At 37.5% G+C, this 12,726-nt stretch overlaps 1 protein-coding gene across 5 annotated transcripts in view; it reads right to left on the bottom strand.

The window, feature by feature from the left end:
- Nucleotides 1-12,726, bottom strand: part of ATP8A2 (ATPase phospholipid transporting 8A2) — a 323,927-nt gene that overhangs the window by 260,756 nt on the left and 50,445 nt on the right. For 3 of the 5 annotated variants that reach the window (XM_085216143.1, XM_085216142.1, XM_085216144.1), the window contains exons 4-10: nucleotides 12,308-12,406; nucleotides 11,430-11,475; nucleotides 9,424-9,464; nucleotides 7,507-7,580; nucleotides 3,995-4,064; nucleotides 1,689-1,816; nucleotides 604-715 (exon numbers count right to left, since the gene is read on the bottom strand). In XM_085216143.1, the coding sequence (XP_085072269.1) occupies nucleotides 604-715; nucleotides 1,689-1,816; nucleotides 3,995-4,064; nucleotides 7,507-7,580; nucleotides 9,424-9,464; nucleotides 11,430-11,475; nucleotides 12,308-12,406 (570 nt within the window). Of the gene's footprint in view, nucleotides 1-603; nucleotides 716-1,688; nucleotides 1,817-3,994; nucleotides 4,065-4,629; nucleotides 4,683-7,506; nucleotides 7,581-9,423; nucleotides 9,465-11,429; nucleotides 11,476-12,307; nucleotides 12,407-12,726 lie in introns of those variants that run through there. The other 2 variants (XM_085216146.1, XM_085216145.1) reach the window with 2 other exon arrangements.

Raw genomic sequence — 12,726 nt, 5'->3', positions numbered from 1 at the left:
TGCAGAAGCAAATTCATTCTTTATTTTTAATGTCAGTTATAGAACTTAATGCTTCAGCTCTATGTAGATCAATTTTGTATGCAAAGACCAGAAACGTCAGAATAGTAGCCAGGGCTCCATACAATAGCTAAACTGACAAAAGATTGGAGGAAGAGAAACATGCAGTACTAAAGATCTCATAGATTCTCCTAGCTGCCCATTGCTCCCAATGACCATTAGCAAAGGTGAGCAGAAAAAGCACTCCAAGCACTCCCTGCCACTAAGACAAAGAGAAAACTGTAGTCTTAACCTGTCTATCTTCAAGTATTAAAATAGTAGGCAGCCATTATCATTTCTTCAGCTGCTAAAGCTCAGCTTTAAATGCTGAACAGCCAATAGACAATCTAAAAAATGGAATATAATTAATTTTGGTTGCATATCAAGTATTTTACACATACACCTCCATTAGTTTTTGTACATATAAAACTTTAAGTACAGTAGTATCCTTGTACTCCTCATGCTTCTACTTAAACAGCTACAATGAGTCAAACCATTCCACGAACTCAAGTATGAAAGACAAGTAGAATACAGAAAGGAACACACTCCAAATCTTTAAAGACTTACTTGCATGAGTTTCGTATCAAATCCTGTATACACAACAATACCCAAGACCCATTGAGTGTTTCTCAATTGTGCACCTCTTAGCAAGATCTGGTCTGGACCAACTGGAACTGGGCTGCAAAGCAAGAAGCAAGTAAGCATCTCTCAATTCTCAATAACAATTTAGGAAAATAGTTCTCCTTTCAGCTTTAGCTTCCTCCCAGCTCAAGAAAAAAGGAGAAGTATTTTAACCAACATATACTGTCCACCATCAAATAATTATACAAACAATATACAGGTTTCATTCCTTTGTTGAAAGCTTAATCTATGCTAAGCAGAGCAGGAAGAAGTTGATTCGAGGGAGTTCCTCTAGTTTTCCAGCACTTTAGAAGTTGTGGCAGCTCTCTGCTTCACTTTGGCTAATAAATTCTCTTTCATATCCAAGACAGAGAAGCATCACACTTGCAAACAGACTGTCCACTCAAAGCATGCTATAACTGTATACATGTCATTAAAGAAGCATTTTGAAAGAGATGCATTACCCATGTGATTTTTTGAGTAATATACAAGTGATCTTTTACTCTTCTTGCATCTGTCACTATTTTGCTTAGTCACTCAAGTAGTACAGTTTTGGTGCAAGGAAACAAGTACAGTAAGATGAAACCTGTACACTCCTGCTGATGCTTCAGGTTCTATTATTTATAGTCCTAAAATCTATTTTCTCAGAATTTCTTTCCTTACAAGAGTTGCAATAGATCCAAGTCATACTGACAGAAACTTCAGATTCTGGAATCATTTTCCAATGTGGAACTGAGCTTGCTTCAGCTTTAGCTCCTGTCGGATGATAAAGTTTTCCAGTATCCTCTGCACATCTCCTGTTGCAAGACAATCCTAAAAATAAAACCATTTCCTTTGCTCCTTCCAAAGTGTCACTTTAGGTAAAGAACAACTGTGATTTCAAAGAAGCCATGTCTCCCCTAGCAAACAGAAGACTCCACAGAAAAGTAAAAGCTACTAAAAACAGATGTATGATCAGTGTCACAGAGGAAAAGCCTGCAGAAAGCATTTGTCATAACCAAAGGCGTCTGTGACTGTTATCAAGCTGATACCTTTGACCATCTAAGCGTAAGGTTCCAGTGAAGTCATAGAGATGACGGTTTGGTCCTTCGCATTCTATCCTTCCAGATACTTTCATCAATTCTTCTTTTGACTGGAGACTAGCAGTTTGAGACAATCCCTGCAGAGACCAAACCAAAGAAGATTCTTGTCAAAAACTGCTGTTAGAAGATAAGAAGATAAGAAAAGTTACTTTCTTCTAATATATTACAATTAAAAATTTGCTTGAATGTTTTGTTGGTTTTTTTCCTCATTTTGTGTTTTTATTTTCAGATGAGCATTCGCTAACTTTCCTGCAATATTTAATTATTACAGGCATATGTGAGCCTGCTTACAGAGATTGCCTTACATCCCTCCTATCCAGAAAGCCTAAACAATCTCTGTGACCAAGAGAATCACAGAAAATTCATATCCATAAACCATTAAGTTGCACATGTGCAGGACAAAGTAGGAGACAAACAGCCTAAAGATGTCTGGCATTTCTCTCAAAGTACAGCTGTGCTGATGTGTTACAGCTGTTAAATGTAGTCACCCTTAAGTGTAGACTCTTACAGGTCAGCACATGCATTATGCTCTGACTGAACTCAAGGTTAATTTTCAATCCAACATGAAGCTGTAATCTAACATATTGCCACTCCATCTCAGGGACTGCACACACGATATTCCATTGCTTTTCAACTCTGAATGCCTCTGCTTGGTTAAGAGTGATACCCTTTTAGTTTCTTTTGCCATACTGACCACAGTACTGCAAGCCAGAACAAGTTTTTAAGAGAAGTTCCCCTCCACGATCAGTTGTTTTTTGTTTGTTTATTTTTAATACTGTCGTTTAAGCATGTGTCCAGATGCAAATAAAATCTGACAGGAAAGCATGATCTGATCTACTGGGCTCTCAGAACAGGAAGCCATGCTTTCATTAGTGTAACAAGCAAATAGCAAGTGTATAGCTTTTAAAATGCATATAGATATATATATTTTTAAATATTTTATACATATACACATGATTTTGAAATACTGATACGATCAAATTCATTTTTTGTAACTCTCTCAGAAGGAGAGCAAGGATTCTCAACTGTTTCTAAACACCATGATGAATAGGATTTTGCCAGCAAAACTGGAAATATCTGACCAAACTCCATTACATACCACAAACATGGAACAAATTAACTGAAGTGTAATGAAAAGCTCCTCTGAGCACTCCAGAGGGAGAAGTAACAGAGTGGTGTATGTGACAGCAGAGATTGTAGCTGTGACCACAAGTAGAGGAATTTTCATGTTTTTAATAATAAAACCAGCACTTGAGCACTTGAATCCTGCTTAATCTTTGGAAGCATGGTGTACCAACACAGCATCTTGATAAAGTTCCTTTTACTAAATTACTAAGAAGTGCTTGGGTTTCCCAGTAAAATCAGTATTAGCAAAAAGTCGTTTGATAAAAATTCATCCATCAATAGGCACAAATTGCTTAGAATTTCACCTCCACAGTTTGAGGACTAGTGGTGTTACTTCACTTTTCGTACAGAGGATTTTAGCTACCTCCCCAAAATTAAAGAAAAGTTAAAAGAAAAAAATTTCACTCAAAAAAAAAAAAAAAAAAGTTGTTGTGTAAAAGAAGTGTTTTTACTGAAAAACTCCACCTTTAGGCAAAAATTTATCATAGCTTAGGGAAAACAAGAGGCACAAATAGATGAAAAAGATTAAAACAGATGAAAATTCACCACTGATGGAAAGTATTATTCCAAAAGCTATCCCAACAGATGCCACTTATATTTTTTAGTTTTTAATTATAGTTCTGTATCTTCCAAATATAAATGCAAGACTTACAATTATTTCTCAGTACAAACTATATGCCAGAAAATCCATGCTAGACTTGTCTCAACCACATCGTCATATACATTTAAGAGTGATACCTCAACACCTTCTCAGTATTAGTACTATGCTCAATTCAGCGAGGCAGAGTCAAAATCTATCTGAAGTGTTTCACATGAGTCAGATTAAATTGGTCGAAGCTCTCCCTGGACCTCAAGCAAAATACTATCAAGATCTGCTTGATTTACCTTTGCAAACTTATAACTCCCTGTTTCCTCCAGATTAGCTCCTTAGACTTGTACACGAATCATTATTGCTTGGTTCCTATCTGTTGAATAAAAAGGCTTACTGTAACCTGGAAAGAGATGCATATTTTGTTTATTTGTCTTGTTTTTAAACAACACTAGTACTGTTGTCATACAGCCTACAGTCTGCTTAGTAGATAGCACTACACATGTGGAGGAAAAATATGGCAAAATTCAGTTTGTTTTACCTGTCGTATTTTAAGATTCGTCTCCCCATCAAGATTAGCTGTTTCGATATAGCACATGGCTTGAGGTTCACTGTAAGGAAGATAACAAGATTTTAGGTACTGAAAACCAGTTTCTTTTGATACACTACATTTGCATTAAGTTGTCCACAATATATGTCTTCAATAAACTGAAGAGAAATATCCCATAGGTGGTCCACAACAATGAAAGAACCAGTTGAAAGAACATATGCCTTTGAATCTGAATGTTCTCACGCAAAACTATGCAAAAAGACAGGACTAAGTCAGGTTAATAAGAATTTAATAAACCGTGATTAATTTACATTCCTGAATTTGATATTTTACATTGCAGTCCACAAAAACACCTGATGTTGCAAGAGCTGTGCACAGATGAAGTAGCAAACAGTGTAAGAAGCAGATGCACTTAGGAGAGCAGCTCTCTCTGCTACTGACTTTGTGAACCATGCATACTACTGTTGTGATTCACAGGACCAACTTGTATGCCCAGAAGTTGCTCAACTGTATCTGAAGAAAGACACTGCTAAACAGCTCCTCCCCACTTTGTAAGGAATCAGGATTTGATGAGATTGAAATTGAGGGCTGTGATTTGCATCTTCTAGAGTTGCTTTTGCCTTTACCTAAAAGGGCAAAAATTCTTCCTCGTAGATTCAAGCATTTTCAATTAGTCATGGCCTTTCCTATATCTAAATGGAACAGCTGTGCATAAACACCTGTAATAAGGAAACATAGTTCTATCAGAGATTACTTCCTGACATGCTGCTTAAGATTGAAAAGCTCTATATGGCACCACCAAGACTGTTGTCATCACTGGCTTCTCAGGCTGTTAGGGAACCTCAGTTTCCTCTCTGGACCTAAATCACAGAATCACAGAATGGTAGGGGTTGGAAGGGACCTCTAGAGATCATCGAGACCAACCCCCCTGCCAAAGCAGGTTCCCTACACCAGGTCGCACAGGTAGGCGTCCAGGCGAGACTTGAATATCTCCAGAGAAGGAGACTCCACAACCCCCGTGGGCAGCCTGTTCCAGTGCTCCGTCACCCTCACCACAAAGAAGTTCTTACGCACATTCGTGCAAAACTTCCTATGCTGCAGCTTATGTCCGTTTCCCCTCGTCCTGTCTCCACGTACCACTGAAAAGAGACTGGCCTCATCGCTATGGTCACCACACCTCAGATATTTATAAACCTGGATCAGGTCCCCTCTCAGTCGTCTTTTCTCAAGGCTAAACAGACCCAGTTCACTCAGCCTTTCTTCATAGGGGAGATGCTCCAGGCCCTTCACCATCTTTGTGGCCCTCCGCTGGACTCTTTCCAAGAGATCCCTGTCTTTTTTGTACTGGGGAGCCCAGAACTGGACACAGTACTCCAGATGAGGCCTTACCAGGGCAGAGTAGAGGGGGAGGATCACCTCCCTCAACCTGCTGGACACGCTCTTCTTAATGCACCCCAGAATGCCATTGGCCTTTTTGGCCACGAGGGCACACTGCTGGCTCATGGCCAACCTGTTGTCCACCAGGACGCCCAGGTCCCTCTCTGCAGAGCTCCTCTCCAGCAGCTCATCCCCCAGCCTGTATTGGTGCATGCAATTATTCCTCCCTAGGTGTAAGACCCTACACTTGCTTTTGTTGAACCTCATCCGGTTTCTTACTGCCCAGCTCTCCAGCCTGTCCAGGTCTCGCTGAATGGCAGCACAGCCTTCAGGCGTGTCAGATCACATATATCACATAATCACATATGCCTCTAGTCTATCACTTTTCCTACTTTTGAGATGTTGTTATTTGCTTTCCAAAATAAACAATTACTTATCTAAACGTACTTAATCAACAGGAGTCAGTAACAAACGCTGTTTAGGAAAAGCTTTGTTACAAAAAAGGCACATATATATAACAGTAAGAAGATAGATTTTTCACTCCATTAATTATTTCTTCAAGAAGAAAGGTGCAGCATTTGTTCTTTCTCTCCTCCTATGTGGGCAAACTGAGTCCAAACTCAATAAAGTCACAGTGTATTCTCAATGCAACTCCAATTTTACTTGTTAGAAACACTTCACCCACTACAGCTGAGGTTGTTAACTCAGGGAGAACTCTTAAAACTCTTAAAATGCAGTTTCTTGTAAATGTACATTTTCACAGAAATGTAAAAATGTTTCCATACAAAGCTGTGTTTGGATTCAAATTACTTTTTATTTTTCCTCCATGAAAACTTATTCTGTATGCAAACTTCATTTTACGTCACCTTTCTCCTTTGAGGCAAAGAAACAAGGAGGTAAACAATTGCTTATTTCAACTCTGACAATCAGTTCAGACAAAAAAATTAACACATTAACACAAAGCAAAAAATCCCACCCATTCAGAGCATGCAAAGCCTTCTGGTGAACTGAGGACACTTAGCATTGTCATTCAGAAAATTATGAAAATAATACCAATTGTACAGCATTCACTATGGCAGTTCTGCTATTTATTTCAAGCAAAGCTTCTCTTAAAATTCAAATACTTTGGCTCTAATTCTTCAGTTACATGATTAGCAATGACAGCAGGTTAGTAGAATAATAGATCAAAAAGCTGTCCCATGCAAGTTAAGGCATAAATCAGAAAGATTTTTGGTTGTTTTTTAGTATAGTATGATAAGAAGTTCAAGCAGAACAAGTACTTCTCAACACCAAAACAGAAAGTTACTGAGAGTAGCCTAATTAATTGCATGTGAAGGTTGAAAACTGCTTATTATAAAAAATAGTTTTGTTTCAAAAATACAACATTGTAAACCATGGAATGAAGGTACCTCTATCCTTGATCACATAACATAATTTGAAGAGATTGAGCTTCCCATTTCTGAGTACCAGCGAAATGCTTCTATGAACTAACAACCAGCCTTCCACTGTATCATAAAAGTTGTGCTATCTCCCACAAGGGAAAAAGAATGGTACTCAGTTTACTGCTGCTGCCATACTAGAGATAATTCAACACAGCTTTGTGTTTAACAACCTGAAGGCAACAAGCACACAAACGAAGCCCAAAACCTATGCTGCAGGCTAGCTACTTAAAAGCCATCTGGGCTAGCCTTCTGAAATTACTGTTTGAAAAGCTTTAGAAGAAATCTTTGAGTGGCAGGAAAATATGCTGGAAGTTCAGCGGAATGATTTGGAAGAAAACTTAAGCTTCCTTGATTAAATGAAGGGGATCCTCAAAAAGCCAAGAAACAAACGACTGCATCAAGCTTGTGCAACACATCTTCCATCTTCGAAACCCAGTGACAGACTTTGTATACAAGCTCACAATACTACCAAAGTCTTAAAGAAGCCTTCTTTCTTACAAACGTATCAGCAATGCTAAAAAAATCACTGCCTGGTAAAGCATGCTTTAACATTGCTGAAATCTTAATTTAAGATGTGGAGAAGACGTAGTGTCATCTGATGTCTGTTTTTATTAATAGTAAATACAGAGTTTAGAGTCCTCTGCACCTCAGTTCATCAGATACTTCCACACCCAAACAGGATACCTGGAAGATATAATGATCATGTCTGCTGGAAGATGTTGCCCATTGGTGACCTTCACAATATCGCCTACTGCTACCTGTTGAATCAGGGGCAGGGTGCAGTAGCATGGAAGAGAAAAACAAACAGTTTGCTTGTCTGCAATGTTAGTTTGTTATTGTCCTTCACCCAACAGAACATAATCATGCACAAAACAACTACAGACAGTTCTACTGAAGTCAGAGTACTTTTCACTGCAAGATTATAGATCTAGTATCAAAGCTTCCTGTTTCTTGAAGGCAAAATAAGCTATATATATACACACATATATACATATATATTTGTCTGTGCAGAATACACAATAGGACAGTATGAACTTGTGCAGCAACTTTTAGTAGAAATGATTTTCTTCTATAATTCAGCTGTTATCCATATCTGAGTTATTTTTTTTCATTTAAATACAGTCTAATCTAACTTACAGAAAGATTTTCCCTGGTTAAAAAGTACCTTTGATACTTGAAGAAGATCAAATTCAATAAGAGTGAGTTTCTTAAATTTTTTCTCCACATTACTTACCCACTCAGGCATCACTACCTTCCCTTAACACTAAATAGATGCACTGCTTCTAACAGTCACTAACAAGAAGCTTTGTCTCTACAGATAGATAGCAATCAACTAGTTTTTTTCTGACCTACAGTAACTTGAGATTTGCAAAGCTATAACTTCTGGAGTACTGAAGAATTAAGAGTTTCCAGCACCTGTTACAGGAATTACATATACTCTGTTCTTCTACAAAACCCCATGCAACTCTCTCAAGACAGTAAGCCAGAACTGCCTAATGTTTTGAGCATCCCACGTACTGCTTACAGCCCAAAACGTGCTTCAAATAATTGAACATACAAATTTATTAAAAATGAAACAGATGGCATGATTGAACAGGCAGATTCATTAGTCTTATTTGGATCCCACTGAAAACAAATTCCCTTGCTTGGTAAGCTCAAGAAGTATCAGAAATCTGTCTTAAAGTAAATACATTGCTAGCACAGTTATTCCTTAACAACATATGCAGCATAGACAATATGCAAGATACAGACCAATTGAAGAAATATTTGAGAAGACAAAGAGTCTTCTCAAAAAAAATATATATATATATTCCAGGCTCAGCTTCAAATATTATCTTTGAGTTCATTGTCTTCACTTCAAACAGGATGTGGAACAGCATAAATAACCATAACCAAGAAGCCTCAGAATCCCCAGAGATCTTTAGTTTCTGCTACATTCTAACACTTCAGCAGGATTGCATTTAGGTCTCCTGAGGTAAGTCTCATTTCTCTGAGGTTATGGAAGACTGTAATTCACCTTCATCTGTTAGTTAACAGAACTCATTTTGTCTTTAAGAGGAGTTAACAGCCGAAATTACGTCAGTGCCTGCTGAGGGACTTTAGAAAGTTCTATAAATAAATCTCAGTTTGTCCCAGAAGTAAGTTTCAATATAACCTGCATTCAAGTGTGCTGAACGTGGCAGTAGGTCTTGTGTTCCTTACTTAAGTAAACAATTAGCCTCAAAACATAAGAACATTTTAGCACAGGAACAAAAATAAGCCTGTTAGAATCCTAAGAGAAGTAGAGCGTTGCAGTGAAAGTGACTCTTCTAGACATGGTCTGAAAAGAAAACACTATTTATACACCAGAACATATTAACTGTCTAGCAAGAATACAACAGTTTTGCAACATTTGGTTGACACATAATACTAAGATATAAAGATCAGCATCTAGAGGCTTTGCTCAAGGCAATTTTCACCATTACAGCAGAAAGGACCCCTCCCACCTTACGTCACAGGGCACCCATAGGACATATTGACTCTAGGCCTCCCTCTTTGTTCAAGCAAGAAAAATTCTTGAACAATTTCTCCACTCTCTACCCCATCTCTAATTATATTTACCTCTTTCCACACAATGTCCTGCCACATCCCATTTCTTAGAACTGAAAAGAAAATGTAAACTTAGATCAGAATGAATACCCAAGAATCAGACAAATTTTGAAACAATTATCAGCACAGAACATGGTCTGTTCCCTAGATCGAATGTAATTTCCATACACTGGCTCCAAGCCCAACACACTTCAGCTCCTAGCGTAGTTGCAGATGCTCACTTGAACAATTTTCAGTAGGGTTTCTTCCAAAGGCAATTTAATTCATACATACCAAACTCAGTCTGTAAACCAAGTTAACATAGTCTATGGGAAACTGAAAACAGGAAACATGTTTTGAAGCTACAAAATGAAGATCAAAAGATCAAAAGCTAAACAGAGATAAATGCAAAGTCTATATGCACGTTAATGAAGCAAGTATCTGGTCACTACAGGTGGAGTTCAGAACATAGCTAAGCAGACAGTGGACGTCTGCTTGAGGGTAAGCACAACTGCTCTCTATACTGATGGCACAGCCTAGACCTCACTCAGCTGTATGAGTAGTCTAAGTATCTAAAAGCACTAACCTAAATTTAAAATGCCTTAATTCCACTCTGAACGTAAAGAAGCTTTTCGTACTTATAATGCATTTTTTCACTCTTACGACACTCTCATAAATGTGCCTTTCTAACCTTCCTCTTAAAAAAAATGATGACAGTTTCAGGCAGTTATTCTGAAAACTGTATTTAGAATATAAAAGCAAAAAATGCAAGTTGAACTACACAAAACAATTGCTTTTCAATTGCTATGTTCCAGTTAGATCCATAATAGTATCTTGTGTTCTTGAGGCTCTCTCTCCACAATTACTATGAAAAGGTTCCTCTTAAGTGTTCGTTAGCACATGTTCTCTAACGATAAATGGATTAGACTGAACTGCCTATATGGCCTTGGAAAGTGCAGCCTCTGATGTTATCCATAGCAAGTTCTGTTGTACTACAGCTAGATAACTGCAGGTTTTTCTCAGGATTAATAATTGCACCTGCAACATCTTCTCAAATTTGCAGGAAAAAAAATACCTTAAGGAACTGATAAAGCAAAGCTTTCTTTGATGTTCATTAATATGCAATCTCAATGACCAATATAACCTCTCAAGCACTAAGGAAAAACACACTGAAAATATTCCTGCATATATTTTGCCTGTTAACTGAAGCATGGATTTAGCATGCTGTTTTGATCCTCATGTTCCACTAAGTGTTTCTTTAGCTTTTTGACACTTAAACTACATATAGAATCATAGCAACAGAATCATTTAGACTGGAAAAGCTTCTTAAGATCACCAAGTCCAATCACTTTGGAAGAAAGATGCTCTACTGAAAATTCAAGTCGCTTTGTTTTCAGTTTCACCTATAGAGCTCCACCATGGAACATCTGAGAACACCAAGATCCCGTGATTGCAGAGTGGCTGTGGGGTAGCAATCAATAAATCCTTACTATTTTCTGCACAACTTTTCAGTTAAGGGAAAAGAAAATCAAAATGATGTCTTGAGGTAATCAGTGTCAAGCAGTTTCAATATGTTAGGGGTAAACATAGGCATTTATGGGAAGTCTGTTATTCTTTTCTTTTGCTGACACCTCAAAGAAAGCACATCCACAGAATACCCAAAGTTCTTCCTATATTTTAAGGATAGCATATACACACATATATATATATATATATGGATTTTGAACAGTCAAGGAAGTATTCTGGAGGAGAAAACTGCTCTGCTTTCATGCAGGAGCTGAGAACTGCATGACTTCAAACAACCCTGCAATTAAATCAGCTTTTAAATTCCAAAAGCTTACCCCTAACCTCTCACCCCCAGGTGTCACACAGTCAGCATCAAACATTCTGTAAGGTGCAGTCCTGACACACCAGTGACTACTGACTCCAAAAAGACATGTACTTGCCACCACTTTCAGTAACACAAGTCTATATATAAAAAAAAAGTAGTCTGGTATTCACTATTTGCACTTCAAATATTTAAGATTCGTTATTCTTACCTACTGTTTTCTTTTTGTTCACTGCACTGTCTGCCTTATGTCTTTTCTGCAAGAAAAATGTTTCATTACAGCTCATTTCATGAAGGATTCCAAAAAAGTTAAAGCTAGAAACATGACATGCCACAAGAAGATACACTGGGTCTTTCTTGTCTGTATGTTTTGAAAAAAGTCACACCGATCACCTAAGTCCAAATGGTTTACAAACAAAATAATACAACTTTAAAGCACCAATCTCCATGCTGGCAATCAGACACAAACATGGACCAACAGCAGAAAGCTCAAGTCTTCAAAATTGTTTTTTGAAAGGAAAATAAGGGAATGGAAAGCTACAGCATATTTAGATGACAGTTGGAGTATACATGGTATATGTACTGTGTGTTTAAAATGTTTTCTAAGTTAAATTATTAATCAGAATCTTGCAAAGTATAAACATGTTGTCATTATAAACAGTATCCAGATTTTCTTTTGGTCTGCCTTGAAGATAATTTTACATTTTTAATGATTTTGATCTCCAGTTTTCAAGACCTACTAAAAAGGCCACATATCTGTAAGGACTTCTACAGTTCCTGCTCAAGCCAGGCTTTCCTAATGAAAGCACCAGTAGATAAACTTGAATAAGTACAAATAAGTGTTCTGTTTTACACCAACTTGTTTCCATACAACTTCTTTGTTCACCATTTAAGCTGTACCAGAAAATTATTTACTTATCTCTGTGCGCTACAGAAATTCCTGTAGAGTCAGCATCTTTGAAAGTACATAGCCACTGCTCAGTAATGGCTAAATAGACTTCAGAGATGCAAAGCTTTATGGTACCACATGGCTTTTTGAAGCACCATTTGTTTCTAGCGTAGATTTCCCACATAATAATCCATACTCACATAGTCTTCTATGATTTCTTTGATGCCAGCAACTGTCAAAATAAATAGCAATGGCACCAAGGTGGTATATCTTCCTGTCGGAGAGACATCTGGAATTTGCTGTGAACAGAAAGGAAAAGAGATGCTCATTTTATTTTAAAAATAAGTTTCTAGCAAATTTAGCGTTCAATGCAAAGTTACCAGCAGAAAAAGAGTTAGAGCTTAAATTCTGATTTGTACATGATTGCCATTTAAGTTCAGCGGACACATCAGCCTAAGCTCCCAACCAACCTGAAGAAGCTACTGCTATGAATGTATATGATTATGCTGCTGTACAGGCCTTTTGTTTTACTTCTTCTTAATAAGAAAAGCATTCAGCTGATGAATACCACTGATTCAGGGTGAATATCTGTACTATTTAAAATATCGGCACATTCACA

This window comes from Meleagris gallopavo, chromosome 1 (assembly GCF_905368555.1).
Source record: "Meleagris gallopavo chromosome 1, MGAL_WU_HG_1.1, whole genome shotgun sequence".
Classification (NCBI taxonomy): Eukaryota; Metazoa; Chordata; class Aves; order Galliformes; family Phasianidae; genus Meleagris; species Meleagris gallopavo.
Note: the sequence above shows the minus strand (reverse complement) of the source record. Positions and strands in the feature narration are given on the sequence as shown.